General features: G+C 42.2%; 1 protein-coding gene across 1 annotated transcript in view; it reads left to right on the top strand.

Annotated features, from left to right (window-relative positions):
- Window positions 1–22,263, top strand: part of IRF4 (interferon regulatory factor 4) — a 55,205-nt gene extending 32,942 nt beyond the window's left edge. Inside the window, exons 6-9 of the mRNA XM_069728927.1 lie at window positions 9,860–9,967; window positions 10,439–10,792; window positions 11,681–11,793; window positions 21,619–22,263. Coding sequence (XP_069585028.1) covers window positions 9,860–9,967; window positions 10,439–10,792; window positions 11,681–11,793; window positions 21,619–21,762 — 719 coding nt within the window. The 3' untranslated portion in view covers window positions 21,763–22,263. The remainder of the gene's footprint in view (window positions 1–9,859; window positions 9,968–10,438; window positions 10,793–11,680; window positions 11,794–21,618) is intronic.
- The last annotated feature ends 731 nt before the right edge of the window (window positions 22,264–22,994 follow it).

The raw sequence follows: 22,994 nt of genomic DNA on the forward strand, positions 1-22,994 counted from the left end.
TTGAATGCTTCCTGAAGATTGGGTTGGATTGGAACAGGAGGACACATAAAATACTTTTTCAGTTATTCAAAAGCTCCAGTAGCATCCGGTGACAAAACCTTGAGGTCCGCCCCCTTACATGTGAGGTCAGTAAGAGGTTTAATAACCTGCAAAATCCTGTTAATTAATTTTCTATAGTAGTTATCAAATCCTAGAAAACGTTGCAACACTTTTAGGTCACTAGGTTGAACCCAATTTAATGTGGACTGCACCTTCCCAGGATCCATTTTAAAACCATCAGCCAACAAAATGTATGCCAGAAATGAAACTTCCTGAACAGGAAAAATAAATTTCACAATTTTTGCAAGCAAATAATTTTCCCTCAATCTTTGTAATACAACTCGGACATGTTCCTGGTGAAAATCCAAATTAGTAGATAAAACTAAAATATCATCAAGGTAAATAACAACAAATCTCGCAATGCAATCAGAAAAGACATTGTTTATACAGTTTTGAAATACTGCTGGTGCATTGGTAAACCGAAAAGGCATGACAAGATTTTCAAATAGACCCTCCTATGTTAAAAATGGCGTTTTCCACTCATCACCTTTATGGATCCCTATTAACCCCTTTACCCCCAAGGGTGGTTTGCACGTCAATGACCAGGCCAATTTTTACAATTCTGACCACTGTCCCTTTATGAGGTTATAACTCTGGAACGCTTCAATGGATCCTGGTGATTCTGACATTGTTTTCTCATGACATATTGTACTTCATGATAGTGGTAAAACTTCTTTGATAGTACCTGCGTTTATTTGTGAAAAAAACGGAAATTTGGAGAGAATTTTGAAAATATCGCAATTTTCAAACTTTGAATTTTTATGCAATTAAATCACAGAGATATGTCACACAAAATACTTAATAAGTAACATTTCCACATGTCTACTTTACATCGGCATAATTTTGGAACCAAAATTTTTTTTTGTTAGGGAGTTATAAGGGTTAAAAGTTGACCAGCAATTTCTCATTTTTACAACACCATTTTTTTTTTAGGGACCACATCTCATTTGAAGTCATTTTGAGGGGTCTATATGATAGAAAATACCCAAGTGTGACACCATTCTAAAAACTGCACCCCTCAAGGTGCTCAAAACCACATTCAAGAAGTTTATTAACCCTTCAGGTGTTTCATAGGAATTTTTGGAATGTTTAAGTAAAAATGAACAATTAACTTTTTTTCACAAAAAATTTACTTCAGCTCCAATTTGTTTTATTTTACCAAGGGTAACAGGAGAAAATGGACCCCAAAAGTTGTTGTACAATTTGTCCTGAGTACGCTGATAACCCATATGTGGGGGTAAACCACTGTTTGGGTGCATGACAGAGCTTGGAATCGAAGGAGGGCAATTTGACTTTTCAATGCAAAATTGACTGGAATTGAGATGGGACGCCATGTTGCGTTTGGAGAGCCACTGATGTGCCTAAACATTGAAACCCCCCACAAGTGACACCATTTTGGAAAGTAGACCCCCTAAGGAACTTATCTAGAGGTGTGGTGAGCACTTTGACCCACCAAGTGCTTCACAGAAGTTTATAATGCAGAACCGTAAAAATAAAAAATCATATTTTTTCACAAAAATTATCTTTTCGCCCACAATTTTTTATTTTCCGAAGGGTAAGAGAAGAAATTGGACCCCATAAGTTGTTGTCCAATTTGTCCTGAGTAAGCTGATACCTCATATGTGGCGGTAAACCACTGTTTGGGCGCATGGGAGAGCTCGGAAGGGAAGGAGCGCCGTTTGACTTTTCAATGCAAAATTGACAGGAATTGAGATGGGACGCCATGTTGCGTTTGGAGAGCCACTGATGTGCCTAAACATTGAAACCCCCCACAAGTGACACCATTTTGGAAAGTAGACCCCCTAAGGAACTTATCTAGAGGTGTGGTGAGCACTTTGACCCACCAAGTGCTTCACAGAAGTTTATAATGCAGAACCGTAAAAATAAAAAATCATATTTTTTCACAAAAATTATATTTTTGCCCCCAATTTTTTATTTTTCCAAGGGTAAGAGAAGAAATTGGACCCCAAAAGTTGTTGTCCAATTTGTCCTGAGTGTGCTGATACCCCATATGTGGGGGGGGGGAACCACCGTTTGGGCGCATGGGAGGGCTCGGAAGGGAAGGAGCGCCATTTGGAATGCAGACTTAGATGGAATGGTCTGCAGGCGTCACATTGCGTTTGCAGAGCCCCTAATGTACCTAAACAGTAGAAACCCCCCACAAGTGACACCATTTTGGAAAGTAGACCCCCTAAGGAACTCATCTAGATGTGTTCTGAGAGCTTTGAACCCCCAAGTATTTCACTACAGTTTATAACGCAGAGCCGTGCAAATAAAAAATATTTTTTTTCCACAAAAATTATATTTTAGCCCCCAGTTTTGTATTTTCCCGAGGGTAGCAGGAGAAATTGGACCCTAAATGTTGTTGTCCAATTTTGTCCTGAGTACGCTGATACCCGATATGTGGGGGGGAACCACCGTTTGGGCGCATGGGAGGGCTCGGAAGGGAAGGAGCATCATTTGGAATGCAGACTTAGATGGATTGGTCTGCAGGCGTCACATTGCGTTTGCAGAGCCCCTAATGTACCTAAACAGTAGAAACCCCCCACAAGTGACCCCATATTGGAAACTAGACCCCTCAATGAACTTATCTAGATGTGTTGTGAGAACTTTGAACCCCCAAGTGTTTCACTACAGTTTATAACGCAGAGCCGTGAAAATAAAAAATCTTTTTGTTTTCCCACAAAAATTATTTTTTAGCCCCCAGTTTTGTATTTTCCCAAGGGTAACAGGAGAAATTGGACCCTAAAAGTTGTTGTCCTATTTGTCCTGAGTACGCTGATACCCCATATGTTGGGGTAAACCCCTGTTTGGGCACACGGGAGAGCTCGGAAGGGAAGGAGCACTGTTTTACTTTTTCAATGCAGAATTGGCTGGAATTGAGATCGGACGCCATGTCGTGTTTGGAGAGCCCCTGATGTGCCTAAACAGTGGAAACCCCCCAATTATAACTGAAACCCTAATCCAAACACACCCCTAACCCTAATTCCAACGGTAACCCTAACCACACCTCTAACCCTGACACACCCCTAACCCTAATCCCAACCCTATTCCCAACTGTAAATTTAATCTAAACCCTAACCCTAACTTTAGCCCCAACCCTAACTGTAGCCCCAACCTTAGCCCTAACCCTAACCCTAGCCCTAACCCTACCCCTAACCCTAACCCTAACCCTAGCCCTAGCCCTAACCCTAGCCCTAATCCTAGCCCTAGCCCTAGCCCTAACTCTAGCCCTAACTCTAGCCCTAACTCTAGCCCTAACCCTAGCCCTAACCCTAACCCTAACCCTAGCCCTAATCCTAACCCTAGCCCTAACCCTAGCCCTAGCCCTAACCCTAACCCTAGCCCTAATCCTAGCCCTAGCCCTAATGGGAAAATGGAAATAAATACATTTTTTTTATTTTTCCCTAACTAAGGGGGTGATGAAGGGGGGTTTGATTTACTTTTATAGCGAGTTTTTTAGCGGGTTTTTATGATTGGCAGCCGTCACACACTGAAAGACGCTTTTTATTGCAAAAAATATTTTTTGCGTTACCACATTTTGACAGCTATAATTTTTCCATATTTTGGTCCACAGAGTCATGTGAGGTCTTGTTTTTTGCGGGACGAGTTGACGTTTTTATTGGTAACATTTTCGGGCACGTGACATATTTTGATCGCTTTTTATTCCGATTTTTGTGAGGAAGAATGACCAAAAACCAGCTATTCATGAATTTCTTTTGGGGGAGGCATTTATACCGTTCCGCGTTTGGTAAAATTGATAAAGAAGTTTTATTCTTCGGTTCAGTACGATTACAACGACACCTCATTTATATCATTTTTTTATGTTTTGGCGCTTTTATACGATAAAAACTATTTTACAGAAAAAATAATTATTTTTGCATCGCTTTATTCTCAGGACTATAACTTTTTTATTTTTTTGCTGATAATGCTGTATGGCGGTTCATTTTTTGCGGGACAAGATGACGTTTTCAGCGGTACCATGGTTATTTATATCTGTCTTTTGATCGCGTGTTATTCCACTTTTTGTTCGGCGGTATGATAATAAAGCGTTGTTTTTTGCCTTGTTTTTTTTTTTTTTTCTTACGGTGTTTACTGAATGGGTTAACTAGCAGGCCAGTTTTATAGGTCGGGTCGTTACGGACGCGGCGATACTAAATATGTGCACTTTCATTGTTTTTTTTTTATTATTTAGATGAAGAAATGTATTTATGGGAATAATTTTTTTTTTTTTCATTATTTTGGAATATTTTTTTTTATTTTTTATTACACATTTGGAAAAAAATTTTTTTTAACTTTTTTACTTTGTCCCAGGGGGGGGGACATCACAGATCAGTGATCTGACAGTTTGCACAGCACTCTGTCAGATCACTGATCTGACTTACAGTGCTGCAGGCTTCACAGTGATCGCGTTGCTGCGGGGGGCTCAGGGAAGCCCGCAGGGAGCCCCCCTCCCTGCGCGATGCTTCCCTGCACCGCCGGCACATCGCGATCATCTTTGATTGCGGTGTGCCAGGGGTTAATGTGCCGGGGGCGGTCCGTGACCGCTCCTGGCACATAGTGCCGGATGTCAGCTGCGATAAGCAGCTGACACCCGGCCACGATCGGCGGCGCTCCCCCCGTGAGCGCTGCCGATCGCTATGACGTACTATCCCGTCCAGGGTCAGATAGGCCAAGGGCACCTGGACGGGATAGTACGTCTAAGGTCACAGAGGGGTTAAATTGTAAGCCCCTGTAAGATAAAGTTTAGAAACCCACATAGCCCCAGTAAGTTAATATGTATTGTTAACCGTGATATTGTTTAGATCTCGGAAATCAATGCAAGGATGGAGAACCCTATCTTTATTTTTTACAAAGAAGAATCCAGCAGCCACAGGAGAGGAGGAAGGACAGATATGACCCATCCGTAAGCGTTCGTTCACATAACTTTTCATGGTAGATTGTAAGTCCGCAAGGACAGGGTCTTCTCCCCTCTGTACCAGTCTGTCATTGTAAATTTGTTTACTGTAAACGATATCTATAACGCTGTACGTAACCCCTTTCTCATGTATAGCACCATGGAATTAATGGTGCTATATAAATAAATAATAATAATAAAATGGTGGTATGTTCAGGCCCAGATAAATTATACAGGCGAGCTTTAAGTAATTACCACCAGTGACAAGATCAATAGTACAGTCTGTGTTATGGCTTCTGCCAAAGGAGAAGGGGCATCATGTAGGACCAGAGCGACCTTCAGGGATTGAGATAGACCTCTGTGAAATTGGCACCTAAGGACTGCATCAGTCCACTGAACCTCAGTGGACCAATGTCAGGATTCAGTACAGTAGTCCTCAGCAGTTCAGCTCCCCTGTGTCAGGTTCATGATCCTTGCCTCAGAGAACTGGATTCTGTGAGGTTTGTCATAGATAACCCCTAAGGCATCAAAAAATTCGTCAAATGAAGACTATTTTGGGGTTTGTGGGGACAAGGAGAATTTTTAAGTCTGGGGCCCCTCTCATAATAAGCACTATTCCCTGTAGGCCAGAGTCATAGGATAAAGAATATCCTGCATCTTTCACTGAACACTCCAAACTAGTTAGTCTCCTCCAAAGTTGTATCAGGAAGGGCCACTACTGTTTCAGGGGAGACCAACTGAACATCATAGGGAACAGACATTGCAGTCTCTGCTAGCAGTGAAGGCCTAGAGAAAGTTTTCATAAGACTAATTATCTGACCCTGCAACTGGAAATGTGATGATCCCAGACTTTGGCATTCTTTAGCCAAATCCTGCATCATCCGAGTCAAATTTGCCACCTGGTCACAGAATGTGTGAACAACTTCCATATTGACGAGAAAAAGAAAAGGAAATAAAAAAACGGATATGGTCAGTTGTAATGTAATACTGAGTCACTACTTACGGGCAATCCGTAAGAAAGGGTAGTCAGGAGGTTCGAGGTCAGACACCAGGAGGGCTCATAGTGCAGAGGGGTAAGTCAAAGGCATGGTTAGGAAAGAGTCCAGGGTCAAATGCCAGAAGGGTATGTCATCTCCAGGCTCTATGACAAACGGCTAGTCAGAAGCCATGTCTGGGGTCAGATACCTGAAGTCAAAAAGCGTCAAAAGCAGAAAGAATAATCCATGAGAACTGTCAGAATGCCTCCAAGGTCAAAAACAAGATCAGAAGTCAGACACATGGCTATGCACACAGACCTACTTAATGCAAAGATGCAAGTGACAATCTGCTGCTCATCTGAGGAGGAGGGGCACCTGGGGAAAAGCCCACAGGCCAAACCAAATTCAGCAACAAGGCTGTCAATCAAAAGGATGACAGCCCAGCACATCCCAGGATCAGATTGGATGACTGGAATGTCACTCATAAAACTGGCAGTCCATCACCCTCCATATTCCATAGGTCGGCTAAGCTGTCCCTCACAGCGTCCCTAGGCCACAGTCAGTTATGAAGCCGTAACAGGTATTAGACATACAGAATAACAAAGGTGCAGGTTGGGAGATAGCCTGGAAATGTGAAGTTTAAAATAACACATTTCCACTTGTTTTTCAGTAAAAAAAATACTAAACTTCAAGAAAGTGAAATTTGATCCACTTAGACATGGCGTTACCCTTATTGATCTGGACAATGTCTGTAAGAATAAGACTGCAGATAATAAATGGGATATTTTGAAAACTGTTTTTCATCTTCATTGTGATAGCTACATAGTTACCCTATGAAAATTAAAAAGTTTAGGAACTAAAGAAAACCAATATGACTAACTAAAAATGTCAAAGAGGGAAATCCAGCAAATGGAAATTATTGAAATGATTAAAACAGGATGGCAGTAAAGAAACAATAAAAGCAAAGAAAAAAATAGCAGTGAGGCATCAAACCATTAGCCAGACTCATTGCTAAAGAGAGCAAATGAAAAGTGTTAAAACTTTTTCAATTAAATATAGATGTAGGAAACACCAAGCTAACTGCCACTTTGTGCGCTTTTCATTAAAATGGACACATTATTGTGTTGACTGTTTAAATACCACCTGTTGGGTCCAGGTAGGTGTACACAGTACCTTTAAAAAAGATTAAAAGCACACAAATCACCTGGCTTAGATGGCTTACACCCTTGTGTTCTAAGAGACATAAGTACAGTGAAAGACAGACCTTTATTTTTAATATTTATATCGAACTGGCATAGTAAAAGTGGATCTGTAACCAGATTTCACATACAAACTGAATAGATAATAAATAAATCTCTTAGACCTGATGAGGCGGATATGCTTACTGTGAAAAAAATGCATGAGAGGCTGGCAGTTATATTCTTTATGAAAGTTTTTACATCTAGTATTAAAATCAGCATTTTATGAGTCCATTTAGAGCTGAACTTAAAGAAGGCTCATTTTAGTTTTAGAATTTTATGACCATTCTGATTAGAAATGTAAAAATATATGTACATCGGCCTCATCAGGTAAAACAGATCTATTAAATGGAACCTGTCAGCATATACATGTTACCCAAAGTGTGGACAGCCCTTGGCTGTGCGATCACAGTCAGGTATGTTTTACTCTGAAACGCTTCATACTTTTAATCACCGTTGGGGGCTGAGCTGTTCAGGTGACTAGTCCTACAGGCGGGTATCCAGCGGCTTCTCCCTGCCTGCTGACAGTGACTGAGAAGCCTATCATCAAACGTAAGAATATGAGATCCCCAAACCTGTAGGCTCATCACATCATACAAAAAAAACTGTCACATTCCTATTGAGTCTGATTGCTGTTGTACCATCTGAACATTGGACCTAATGTACGGAGATCATAATATATGCAGTGGATATGGAAAGTATTCAGACCCCTTTAAATTTTTCACTCTTTGTTTCATTGCAGCCATTTGGTAAATTAAAAATGTTCATTTTTTTCACATTAATGTACACTCTGCACCTCATCTTGACTGAAAAAAAAAACCTGAAATGTAGAAATTTTTGCAAATTTAATAAAGAAATAAAGAAAAACTGAGATATCACATGGTCATAAGTATTCAGACCCTTTGCTCAGACACTCATATTCACAGTCAGTCACATGCTTTCCATTTCCTTTTAATCCTCCTTGAGATGATTCTACTCCTTCATTGGAATCCAGCTGTGTTTAACTAAACTGATAGGACTTGATTTGGAAAGGCACACACCTGTCTATATAAGACCTCACAGCTCACAGTGCATGTCAAAACAAATGAGAATCATGAGGTCAAAGGAACTGGCCAAAGAGCTCAGATACAGAATTGTGGCAAGGCGCAGCTATGGCCAAGGTTACAAAAGAAATTCTGCAGTACTCAAGGCTCCTAAGTGCACATAGGCCTTCATAATCCTTAAATGGAAGAAGTTTGGGACCAAAAGAAGCCTTCATAGACCTGGCCGTCCAACCAAACTGAACAATCATGGGAGAAGGGCCTTGGTGAGATAGGTAAAGAAGAACCCCAAGATCACTGTGGCTGAGCACCAGAGATGCAGTAGGGAGATGGGAGAAAGTTCCACAAAGTCAACTATCACTGCAGACTTCCACCAGTCAGGCCTTTATGACAGAGTGGCCTGACTGAAGTCTCTCCTCAGTGCAAGACATATGAAACCCCGCATAGAGTTTGCTAAAAAGCACATGAAGGACTCCCAGACTATGAGAAATAAGATTCTCTGGTCTGATGAGATGAAAATAGACCTTTTTGGTGATAATTCTAAGCAGTATATGTAGAGAAAACCAGGCACTGCTCATCACCTGCCCAATACAATCCCAACTGTGAAACATGGTGGTGGCAGCATCATACTATGGGGGTATTTCAGCTGCAGCGACAGGACAACTGGTTCTCATTGAAGGAAACATGAATGTGGCCAAGTACAGAGATATTGAGATATCCTGGATGAAAACCTTTTCCAGAGGGCTCTGGACCTCAGACTTGGCCGAAGGTTCACCTTCCGACAAGACAATGACCCTAAGCACACAGGTACAATAAGGAGTTGCTTCAGAACAACTCTGTGACCATTCTTGACTGGCCCAGCCAGAGCCCTGACCTAAACCGAATTGAGCATCTCTGGAGAAACCTGAAAATGGCTGTCCACCAACGTTCACCATCCAACCTGACGGAACTGGAAACAATCTGCAAGGAAGAATGGCAGAGGATCCCCAAATCCAGGTGTGAAAAACTTGTTGCATCATTCCGAAGAAGACTCATGGCTGTACTAGCTCTAAAGGGTGCTTCTGCTCAATACTGAGCAAAGGGTCTGGTTACTTATGACCATGCGATATTTCAGTTTTTCTTTTTTAAGAAATTTGCAAAAATTATCAAATTTCTGGTTTTTTCTTCACTCAAGATGGGGAGCAGAGGGTACATTATTGAGAAAAAAATGAAGTTTTTTTAATTTACCAAATGGCTGCAATAAAACAAAGAGTGAAAAATGTAAAGGGGTATGAATACTTTCCGTACCCACTGTAACTGGTAATCTCTCTAGTATTCAGTTAATTGCACCTTTTTTTCTGAAAGGCCAGATAGTCTGTGATTCATACACCCTGGGTACAACCTAGGAACTAGAGGTGGTAAATCATACATGTAATTTTCTGTGTAAACCACAATACATCAGTGCTACAGAAACCAGTGTGAGAACGTTGTGCCCTTTCAGACGGACTACTATATTCATATTTTACTGTGGTCTTTTTTTTTACTCCTTCAAGTTTCTAAATGTAGAGTTGATTATGATCATATAAAGGTATAACATAAACTGAGAAATATATTTATCTAATTTAATAGGTTATCAGGTTACTGGCTCTTTCTATGCCTGTCCACCATCAGAGTCACAGACTGCTGGACTACCCATAGAACCAAGCTTACGATCTGGAGAAGCCATTGCTTTATCGGGTAAGTTGTCCAAATCCGCATATCTAAGTGGTAATGTGCTATAATAGGCAGTGATATAAGAATTGAATAATGTAATGTCCTATCTAGTATTCTGAATATTATATGAGCTGTTGTATTTGGCAACATTTTATTGTATATTTTTTCATCTTTTTTGTGAAATGATACATTGGCCCTCACCTACTTTTATTGCCCGGGAGGTTTGTGTCTGACTTCCCCTATTCTTATTAGATCTCTAACTACTTTATAAAGGGGAAAGTAAAATAATGGTGTGTGGGCTGTAAAGGTGGCACATGATCGGGACTCAGTCATGCTTACCAACTTCTCTGCAGATTGCACATGACACACATCTTCATCCATTTCCATCACTCAGACCTACATTAAATGATAACCCAATTCTGATACAACTGACCGCTAATTAAAGGATAGATGAAAAATTCCCATTATTCTAATTGACTTTAAATTACTTTATAGACTGCCGTCTTCATATCAGTTTATATTATCGAGAAACCCTGGTGGGCGAGAGAACAACATCCAGTCCAGAAGGATGCAGGATTTCACATGGACAATGCTTGGAAATAAGTCGCATGGATCAGATCTTGTTTCCTTACCCTGAGGATAATAGTCTGCGGAAAAACATTGAGAAGCTGCTGAGCCACTTGGAACGGGGCGTCATTCTCTGGATTGCCTATGATGGAATATATGCCAAGAGACTGTGTCAGAGTAGGATTTACTGGGAGGGACCTTTGTCTATGTACAGCGATCGCCCCAATAAGCTGGACCGAGACGTGCCTTGCAAGTTATTTGATACTCAGCAGTTTTTAACAGGTACATTTATTTGTATCACTAATCGTGTAGGTTAATATCAAAAGTCAATGTTGAGAAAAGAACAAACAGAAATCATAGATCAACATAAGACTGACTATTTTTCAGCTTATCTTCTGCACACTCTAGTACACATTATACATTTGGTAGAACACTAAGACAAGTACAGATAGGTTAGATGGGCACATCGGGTTTGTTTGTTTTCCGTGATCATGGAGATAGTTCTACATAATAGCTATAGATATTTACTGGTAGGATAGTTATAATAAAGTCTAACTGTAAAGTTGCTTCATTTTATTAGATGTATTGACAAAATGAAAAAAAGGGTTTGGAAACTAAATGTCCTTTAAAATGTATATTAAGGCACTGTGCACACAGCATCAAGCTCCTCTAATCAGTTTATACACCAGTAATAAATCCCAGTATATTACACCAAAAATATCCAAAGGACTCCATTTGCCCAACAAAGGCCAAAAGAGTGTCCTTTGCGACTCTGTTGGGTGTTGTATGTTTCGGGAAACTATTTTTTTCAGCTGCATATGAAAGCGCAATAGACTGCACTTTCCTATACAGAGGGCCACCGCAAAAAATGTAGATCGTGCCACCATATAGTGGCATATGTTAAAGTGTGAACACTGTGTGCAAAGAGTCTTTGAGAGGTTCACATAGGGAGGTTTTGCATGTTAGTGGGGATGCTTTACGAGAGACAAAGGCAGGCATTGGAGAACAATGTGGTTGAGGTATTAGATTTTCCATTGAAGACTTCTTTGGACTGGAGTGACATAATAGTTGAAGATATTTTTAATTAAAATCTGTACATCTTAAAGCAGTAGAGTATATGAGACATTGCAGTTTCCGAGCCTTCTGTTATCTAATATGTGCGATTATCAGAATTACAGGCATTTGTTCACCATGGACGTCCAGTACCAAGATTTCAGATTGTTTTGTGCTTTGGGGAAGAATTTCCAGACACTCAGAGAGGAAGAAAACTGATTACTGCTCATGTAGGTGTTCTTTTCTATCACAACAATATTTACTTTCTTTATATATATACAGTATATATATATACAGTATATATATATATATATACATACTTGATATGATGTAGCTAGATATATTTATTAGTTATTAATTTCAGATGTTTAGCAAAGTTCTGTTAAGTGTATATCTCCACTGTTACATTTCAAAAAACTGACCGGCACATCCAAACATAGACTAAGTGTGAACAGGTGCTGAACCTAGAGTCGCCAACTCGTACATAGTCAAGTAAATAAGGCAGCACACTGCAGCGCCACATTAGGGCATCTCTCTTATACCAGGTCCTATACTTGCCTTTCCTCGCTGAGAATAAACGTCTCCATCTGAATGGGTACCTGTGAAACCTCTTCTTAGACTAAAATTCTCTCTCTCTGTGGAGGGGTATTGGACCTGCTGTAATTAAAACACCTGTGGCTAGGAGGTGGAGTGCTCGATCAGAAGGCTAAAGAATACATTTCAAAAAACTGACCGTCACAGCCAAACATAGACCAAGTGTGAACAGGTGCTGAACCTAGAGTCGCCAACTCGTATATAGTCAAGTAAATAAGGCAGCACACTGCAAAGCTAAAACATGCAAACATGAAACACGAAAATTGAACTGCATTACTGCACTAGAAATATGAAAAATGAGAGCATTTAGCGCATAAAAATGGCCAATTATCGTGTTTCATGTTTGCATGTTTTAGCGCTGCAGTGTGCTGCCTTATTTACTTGACTATCTCCACTGTTAGGCATCGAGTTCCTGCCGCTGCACAGGAGGAATCTCGAGCCATGTCCGCTGCGGTCTCCCATTCTTCTCCAGCCGCTGTGGAGCCTGCTCAGTCAAGACATCGGTCCCAGCACCTGGCCAAGACAGATACTGCACATTTGGTTACTGCTGCCCTTCCAGGATCAGCCATTATAACTAGTGCTGTTCAGCGGCGAGTAGGCGCTCCTTGGGACTAAGTCCTGCTTTTTCCCTTCTGAGCATGCCCAGGGGAAGACCTCTCATTGGAGGTCGGGGGTCACACGCTCAGGTCATGTAGCAGCTCCTATTGGTCCACTAGGAAGGCCCTGAAGTGCTACAGCTATAAAAGGTTCGCATGGCTGCATGGCCATGCGCTAGTATCATTTGTGTTTGGCAGTTACCAGTGGATACTCTGCCACACTGTATATAAGTGGTGTGAGTCTGTTTAGCCTTGGGGCTGTACACTCAGGCAGGCAGCTAGCATCAGTAGGGGCAATTAGCCTTGGCTTAGCATCTGGTTCCTTCATGTGTGCAGTTAGCACAGAAGAGTTCCAGAGCAAGCACATCTTTTAGTTAGGGTTTTAGTCCCTGTGTACAGCGCAACTCTGTGAGGCAATAGAGCTCGCTTTCATTTCACACGGGGTGAAGTTTAACCCACGTGTGAGCTCAGTGTCCATCCGCCATTACTTGCAGCAGGTATCTCTGCACGGTGGACCCCGGGCTGCGAACGCACCTCGTATCTACCACCCTATTACTTGGTGCGTTCTGCTAGCCCTAACATCCACTACCTTGGAAACTCGTTTAAATAAATGTAAAGAAATAATAGCAATGGTTAGGTTGAGGTTGTCCACTTTGAGATTTACAAACTCTGTGTAGGGCTTACCACCTCTCTGTTTAAATAATTCAAGTGCAGTAGGTGCCAGTCCGGTCGTAGACTACCAAAATCAATATGGATTTAGTAAGGGTGAATGGCACCTACACTTTGCTCAAATACATAGGCAGATTACAATGAGGGCAATCTGGGCTACTGTGCCGGGCTTGAGGCTATGAGTGGCCCATGGCCAGATTGCCCTCATTATAATATTCGAGCAGGGAGCTTTCTTGGAGCTCCGCTGGTAGCAAGACAGAATGAAATCCACTGGCACCACGTCTTCATGCCAGCATGTACGGGCTGGCCACAAAAAGTGGAGCCCTAGGGACTTGAGCAGAGTTCCAGGAGAGCGGTACCGAGGTAAGTATGTGCTTTTAAAAAAAAAAAAAAAATTATGTATGGGATGTGTTCTTGTATATCGGAGGCTATGTGGGGGCTCTGTTATGAACAGGTGATTCAGAACCACAATGGACCTAGTGGTTAAGAGCACACAAAGTGACCTGATAGTTACTAACATAGGACGAGCTCTGAGACGTGGGAACTCTGCTGACCGCAATCCCTAATCCTATCATACCACACTAGAGGTAGCCGTGGATTGCGCCTAATGCTCCCTATGCAACTCGGCACAGCCTGAGAAACTAGCTAGCCCTGAAGATAGAAAAATAAGCCTACCTTGCCTCAGAGAAATTCCCCAAAGGAAAAGGCAGCCCACCACATATAATGACTGTGAGTTAAGATGAAAATACAAACACAGAGATGAAATAGATTTTAGCAAAGTGAGGCCCGACTTACTGAATAGACCGAGGATAGGAAAGATAGCTTTGCGGTCAGCATAAAAACCTACAAACAACCACGCAGAGGGGCAAAAAGACCCTCCGCACCGACTAACGGTACGGAGGTGCTCCCTCTGCGTCTCAGAGCTTCCAGCAAGCAAGAAAAACCAATATAGCAAGCTGGACAGAAAATATAGCAAACAAAAGTAACACAAGCAAAACTTAGCTTATGCAGGGCAGACAGGCCACAAGAACGATCCAGGAGAAAGCAAGACCAATACTGGAACATTGACTGGAGGCCAGGAACAAAGAACTAGGTGGAGTTAAATAGAGCAGCACCTAACGACTTAACCTCGTCACCTGAGGAAGGAAACTCAGAAGCCGCAGCCCCACTCACATCCACCAGAGGAAGCTCATAGACAGAACCAGCCAAAGTACCACTCATGACCACAGGAGGGAGCTTGACCACAGAATTCACAACAGTACCCCCCCCCTTGAGGAGGGGTCACCGAACCCTCACCAGAGCCCCCAGGCCGACCAGGATGAGCCAAATGAAAGGCACGAACCAGATCGGCAGCATGAACATCAGAGGCAAAGACCCAGGAATTATCTTCTTGACCATACCCCTTCCACTTAACCAGGTACTGGAGTTTCCGTCTCGAAATACGAGAATCCAAAATCTTCTCCACTATATACTCCAACTCCCCCTCAACCAAAACCGGGGCAGGAGGATCAACGGATGGAACCACAGGTGCCACGTATCTCCACAACAATGACCTATGGAATACGTTATGGATGGAAAAAGAAGCCGGAAGGGTCAAACGAAAAGACACAGGATTAAGAACCTCAGAAATCCTATACGGACCAATGAAACGAGGCTTAAACTTAGGAGAGGAAACTTTTATAGGAATATAACGAGATGACAACCAAACCAAATCCCCAACACGAAGTCGGGGACCCACACAGCGCCTGCGGTTAGCGAAACGTTGAGCCTTCTCCTGAGACAATGTCAAATTGTCCACCACATGAGTCCAAATCTGCTGCAACCTATCCACCACAGTATCCACACCAGGACAGTCAGAAGACTCAACCTGCCCTGAAGAGAAACGAGGATGGAAACCAGAATTGCAGAAAAACGGCGAAACCAAAGTAGCCGAGCTGGCCCGATTATTAAGTGCGAACTCAGCCAAAGGCAAAAAAGACACCCAATCATCCTGATCGACAGAAACAAAACATCTCAGATATGTTTCCAAGGTCTGATTGGTTTGTTCAGTCTGGCCATTTGTCTGAGGATGGAAAGCCGAGGAAAAAGACAAATCAATGCCCATCCTAGCACAAAAGGCTCGCCAAAACCTCGAAACAAACTGGGAACCTCTGTCAGAAACGATGTTCTCCGGAATGCCATGTAAACGAACCACATGCTGGAAAAACAATGGCACTAAATCAGAGGAGGAAGGCAATTTAGACAAGGGTACCAAATGGACCATCTTAGAGAAGTGATCACAAACAACCCAAATGACCGACATTTTTTGAGAGACGGGGAGATCCGAAATAAAATCCATAGAGATATGTGTCTAGGGCCTCTGCGGGACTGGCAAGGGCAAAAGCAACCCACTGGCACGAGAACAGCAGGGCTTAGCCCGAGCACAAATCCCACAGGACTGCACAAACGAACGCACATCCCGCGACAGAGACGGCCACCAAAAGGATCTAGCCACCAAATCTCTGGTACCAAAGATTCCAGGATGACCAGCCAACACCGAACAATGAACCTCAGAGATAACTCTACTCGTCCATTTATCAGGGACAAACAGTTTCTCCGCTGGGCAACGGTCAGGTCTATTAGCCTGAAATTTTTGCAGCACCCGCCGCAAATCAGGGGAGATGGCAGACAAAATTACCCCCTCTTTGAGAATACCCGCCGGCTCAGACAAACCCGGAGAATCGGGCACAAAACTCCTAGACAGGGCATCCGCCTTCACATTTTTAGAGCCCGGAAGGTACGAAACCACAAAGTCAAAATGGGAGAAAAACAGCGACCAACGAGCCTGTCTAGGATTCAACCGTTTGGCAGACTCGAGATAAGTCAAGTTCTTGTGATCAGTCAAGACCACCACGCGATGCTTAGCTCCTTCAAGCCAATGACGCCACTCCTCGAATGCCCACTTCATGGCCAGCAACTCTCGATTGCCAACATCATAATTACGCTCAGCAGGCGAAAACTTCCTGGAAAAGAAGGCGCATGGTTTCATCACCGAGCCATCAGAACTTCTTTGTGACAAAACAGCCCCTGCTCCAATCTCAGAAGCATCAACCTCGACCTGGAACGGGAGCGAAACATCTGGTTGGCACAACACAGGGGCAGAAGAAAAACGACGCTTCAACTCTTGAAAAGCTTCCACAGCAGCAGAAGACCAATTGACCACATCACCACCCTTCTTGGTTAACTCAGTCAACGGTTTAGCAATACTAGAAAAATTATTGATGAAGCGACGATAAAAATTAGCAAAGCCCAGGAACTTTTGCAGACTCTTCAGAGATGTCGGCTGAGTCCAATCATAAATGGCCTGAACTTTAACAGGGTCCATCTCGATAGTAGAAGGGGAAAAATGAACCCCAAAAATGAAACCTTCTGAACACCAAAGAGACACTTTGATCCCTTCACAAACAAAGAATTTGCACGCAGAACCTGGAACATCATTCTGACCTGCTTCACGTGAGACTCCCAATCATCCGAGAAGACCAAAATATCATCCAAGTATACAATCAGGAATTTATCCAGGTACTCTCGGAAGATGTCATGCATAAAGGACTGAAACACTGATGGAGCATTAGAAAGCCCGAATGGCATAACCAGGTACTCAAAATGGCCCTCGGGCGTATTAAATGCTGTTTTCCATTCATCGCCCTGTTTAATACGCACAAGATTATACGCACCACGAAGATCTATCTTGGTGAACCAACTAGCCCCCTTAATCCGAGCAAACAAATCAGACAGCAGCGGCAAGGGGTACTGAAATTTGACCGTGATTTTATTTAGAAGGCGGTAATCAATACAAGGTCTCAGCGAACCATCCTTCTTGGCCACAAAAAAGAACCCTGCTCCCAATGGCGACGACGACGGACGAATATGACCCTTCTCCAAGGATTCCTTTACGTAACTCCGCATAGCGGCGTGCTCAGGCACAGACAAATTAAACAGTCGACCTTTAGGAAACTTACTACCAGGAATCAAATTGATAGCACAATCACAATCCCTATGCGGAGGTAGGGCACTGGACTTGGGCTCATCAAATACATCCCGGTAATCCGACAAGAACTCTGGGACCTCAGAAGGGGTGGATGATGAAATAGACAGAAAAGGAACATCACCATGTACCCCCTGACAACCCCAGCTGGACACAGACATTGATTTCCAATCCAATACTGGGTTATGGACCTGTAGCCATGGCAACCCCAACACGACCACATCATGCAGATTATGCAACACCAAAAAGTGAATATCCTCCTGATGCGCAGGAGCCATGCACATGGTCAGCTGGGTCCAGTACTGAGGCTTATTCTTGGCCAAAGGCGTAGCATCAATTCCTCTCAATGGAATAGGATACTGCAAGGGCTCCAAGAAAAACCCACAGCGCCTAGCAAACTCCAAGTCCATCAAATTCAGGGCAGCGCCTGAATCCACAAATGCCATGACAGGATAGGATGACAAAGAGCAGATCAAAGTAACGGACAAAAGAAATTTCGACTGTACCATACCAATGGAGGCAGACCTAGCGAACCGCTTAGTGCGCTTAGGACAATCGGAGATAGCATGAGTGGAATCACCACAGTAAAAACACAGCCCATTCTGACGTCTGTGTTCTTGCCGTTCAGCTCTGGTCAAAGTCCTATCGCACTGCATAGGCTCAGGTCCATGCTCAGATAATACCGCCAAATGGTGCACAGTTTTACGCTCACGCAAGCGTCGACCGATCTGAATGGCCAAAGACATAGACTCATTCAGACCAGCAGGCATAGGAAATCCCACCATGACATCCTTAAGGGCTTCAGAGAGACCTTTTCTGAAAATTGCTGCCAGCGCACATTCATTCCATTGAGTGAGCACAGACCACTTCCTAAACTTCTGACAATATATCTCTACCTCATCCTGACCCTGAGACAGAGCCAGCAAATTTTTCTCTGCCTGATCCACTGAATTAGGTTCATCACACAGCAATCCGAGCGCCAGAAAAGACGCATCAATATTACATAATGCAGGATCTCCTGGCGCAAGGGAAAATGCCCAGTCTTGAGGGTCGCCACGTAATAAAGAAATAATGATCTTAACTTGTTGAACTGGGTCACCAGAGGAGTGGGGTTTCAAAGCCAGAAACAGTTTACAATTATTCTTAAAACTCAGAAACTTAGCTCTATCTCCAGAAAACAAATCAGGAATAGGAATTCTTGGCTCTAACATAGAATTCTGAACCACAAAGTCTTGAATATTTTGTACTCTTGCAGTGAGATGATCCATACAAGAAGACAGACCTTTAATGTCCATCACTACACCTGTGTCCTGAACCACCCAAATGTCTAGGGGAAAAGAAAGACAAAACACAGTACAGAGAAAAAAAAATGGTCTCAGAACTTCTCTTTTCCCTCTATTGAGAAGCATTAGTACTTTGGGCCTCCAGTACTGTTATGAACAGTTGATTCAGAACCACAATAGACCTAGTGGTTAAGAGCACACAAAGTGACCTGATAGTTACTAACATAGGACGTGCTCTGAGACGTGGGAACTCTGCTGACCGCAATCCCTAATCCTATCATACCACACTAGAGGTAGCCGTGGATTGCGCCTAACGCTCCCTATGCAACTCGGCACAGCCTGAGAAACTAGCTAGCCCTGAAGATAGAAAAATAAGCCTACCTTGCCTCAGAGAAATTCCCCAAAGGAAAAGGCAGCCCCCCACATATAATGACTGTGAGTTAAGATGAAAATACAAACACAGAGATGAAATAGATTATAGCAAAGTGAGGCCCGACTTACTGAATAGACCGAGGATAGGAAAGATAGCTTTGCGGTCAGCACAAAAACCTACAAACAACCACGCAGAGGGGCAAAAAGACCCTCCGCACCGACTAACGGTACGGAGGTGCTCCCTCTGCGTCTCAGAGCTTCCAGCAAGCAAGAAAAACCAATATAGCAAGCTGGACAGAAAATATAGCAAACAAAAGTAGCACAAGCAAAACTTAGCTTATGCAGGGCAGACAGGCCACAAGAACGATCCAGGAGAAAGCAAGACCAATACTGGAACATTGACTGGAGGCCAGGAACAAAGAACTAGGTGGAGTTAAATAGAGCAGCACCTAAAGACTTAACCTCGCCACCTGAGGAAGGAAACTCAGAAGCCGCAGCCCCACTCACATCCACCAGAGGAAGCTCATAGACAGAACCAGCCGAAGTACCACTCATGACCACAGGAGGGAGCTTGACCACAGAATTCACAACAGGGCTCACAATGTATATTGGGGGCTATATGGAGCTCACACTGTGTATGGGAGGCTATATGGGGCTCATACTATATACAGGAGGCTATTTGAGGGCTCACACTGTATATAAAGAGCTGTGTGGGAGCCCATACTGTATATAGGGGGCTATGTGAGGCTCATACTGTATATAGGAGGCTATTTCAGGGCTCACACTGTATATAGGGAGCTATGTAGATACATTGGGGGATGGGGCCATGCCTTTTAAACTGCCTAGGGCCCTAGCTACTCTTAATCTGCCCCTGTTTAAATGCCAAATCTTTTTCTTTATAGAATTTTAGTAAAAAGACGTAAGAGATATTCATCATGAGTAGCAGACTGATGTGTTTCTGTCAGACATAATACCCTTAGTCATAGCCTAAACACACTGAATCATGGAAACATATTTAAAAACAACATGTCCAATCATGAGCGAATTCAATGTAACCCATTACAGAAAAGGATACAAAATACAAATATACTCTGCTGATTTATCAAATAATATGGTTAACTTTCACCTAAAGACTGAAAGGGATCACAATTCCACTATTTAGATGGATCAAACCTGAATCATAAATATATACATATTTATTGATGAAAAATAAAAAAGAAATAATGATAAAAAATGAATTATTAAACTATCTTGGATCATGATTGATCTCTTTAACTTTATAGTTGCCAACCAAAATATAGATGTAAATGTTAAAGGAGAGAAAGGGGAAAATAAAAAGATTTGACTTATTTGCTTATGGTCAATAATGCATCATTTTATGCATTCTATAAGCAAGAAGTACACAGAAATTTTTTTTTTTCTTATGGAGAATAGCCTGTGACAGTGCCTTATGGGAAATAACGCAGGCCTAAAGGAAATGTATTATGTATTCGACAATGTTGTGTTCAAAGGACTTAAAGGAACCTGTCAGCAGTATTTCATGCTCCACACTATTTATATGCACATGTAGTGCTTTCACAGACTAGTACAGCAATATCTTTACATGGCCAGTCCAATCCCTTGTTACTCAGAAATCAGCATTTGAATTGATATGTAAAGGAGGCTATTGTAGATCTGAATCCTCTGTCACTCCAGCTCTATTTCCTGCCCAGCGCCGCCTCCTCCTGCTTGACTGACTTCTCATTTGCCAAAAGTCACACAGAATAGAGACTATCAATCAAGCAGTAAGAGTCAGTGCTGGGCAGGGAAAAGAGCTGGAGTGGCAAAGGCTTCAGATCTACAACATCATTTGAATATGAATGTAACTGCCGATTTCTCAGTAACAGAGAAATGGACTGGTCCTGTGAGGCTGCGTGCCCATAATCAGGAATAGCAGCATTTTGGACGCCGCATATTTTCACATCTACTGACTGGCTATGGGGGAAATTTTTTTACCTCACATAAAGAATCAGCTGTGATCCCGTGCTGTCATGTCTGTATACTCTATTTCGCTTCCCCCCTGCCCAGGAGATCTGGAATGATCAGACAATGCTGCTGCACGGTCAGACACAGCCATTACACAGTACAGAGCAGGGGCACATTTATAAGATTATCTCAGCACAGGAACATTTTATTTAAACACCTCAAATTGTGGAAAATATTATTATTCCAAGATGTATTGATTACAATGAACCCCTTTAAGGTACTGTATAGCTGAACTTGTCTTTGAAAGAGCTATATGCACATATACATAGTTTGGAGTGTGAACATTATATGTATGATTGGCTTGCATATAATGTATTTTTGGCAAATAGAAGTGTACATGTAGCGGGGGAAAACCTTGCTCTTGTCATATTTCCAACATGAAAGGGTATTGTGAACAACCACTCAATGGACCAACCAAGCACTTGGGAAGTGTTAAAAAAATAACAAAAAAATAAATTACAGCATAGCATCAATGTGATTTTTCTTTTCTAGGTTGAGCCTGTATTTGCAAGACAGCTTATCGGATTTGCAGAACAGAACGCAGGACATTTTTTACGAGGATATGAATATTCAGACCTTATTAGCACCTCAGAAGAATATCATCGGACAATTCGGCATATCCCACTTCAGGAATAAATTAGAACCTGTAGTTGAATTCCCATGTAAAGGGTACCTATCATTTTTATATGTTTTATATGTTTTTTTTCTTTTACATACATGCTGCCGATCACTAGTGGTCACAGTCCGCAGATCCCCACTTATCGCTCAAAACACTGCCCAGTTAAGCACTTCTGAAAACAGCATTACTAAGTACTTACAGGATTGCATGCACACAGCGGTGTACACACTTGATAAAAAGTCTATGAGCCTGTACACAAAGTAGAGTATGGGCGCATAGACTTTCTATTGAGCCTGCAGTTTTTCAGAAGTGAGAACATTAGAACAGTTTTTTGAGCAATAACGTTGATCTCAGGGTACGGACCTCCGCCAGTCTGGAGCTTTATTTAAGTATGTTAATAGCATATTAAAAATAAATGAAAATGATCTAGCTTCCCTTCTTTTGCTGAACTACAGTTATGTGAAAAAGTGTTTGCCCCCTTCCTAATTTCCTATTCTTTTGCATGTTTGTCACACTTAAATGTTTCAGATCAAAAAATTTAAACATTAGACAAAGATAACACAAGTAAACACAAAATGCTGTTTTTAAATGAAGGTTTCTAATACTAAGGGAAAAAGAAATCCAAACCTACAGGGCCCTGTGTGAAAAAGTGATTGCCCCCTAAACATAATAACTGATTGGGCCATCCTAAGCAACAACACCTGCAATCAAGAGTTTGCGATAACTGACAATGAGCCTTTTACAATGCTCTGGATGAAGTTTGGCCCACTGATCTTTGCAGAATTGTTGTAATTCAGCCACATTGGAGGGTTTCAGAGCATGAACCGCCTTATTAAGGTCATACCACAGCATCTCAATCGGATTAAGGTCAGGACTTTGACTAGGCCACTCCAAAGTCTTAATTTTGCTTTTCTTAAGCCATTTTGAGGTGGACTTTCTGGTATTTGGACTATTGTCTTGCTGCATTACCCAAGAGTGCTTCAGCTTGAGGTCACGAACAGATGACTGGACATACTCTTTCAGGATTGTTTGGTAGATGGCATAATTCATGGTTCCATATACTACAACAAATCTTCCAGGTATTTAAGCAGCATTACAATACCACAACCATTTTTTTCTGTTGTTTATATAATGTTCCTTTTATGAAATGCTGTATTACTTCCACACCAGATGAAATAGTACGTACACTTTTGTCTCTTTAGTCCAGAGTATTGTCCCAAACATCTTGAAGATCATCAAAATGTTTTCT

Source organism: Ranitomeya imitator, chromosome 6, assembly GCF_032444005.1.
Source record: "Ranitomeya imitator isolate aRanImi1 chromosome 6, aRanImi1.pri, whole genome shotgun sequence".
NCBI classification, from domain to species: Eukaryota; Metazoa; Chordata; class Amphibia; order Anura; family Dendrobatidae; genus Ranitomeya; species Ranitomeya imitator.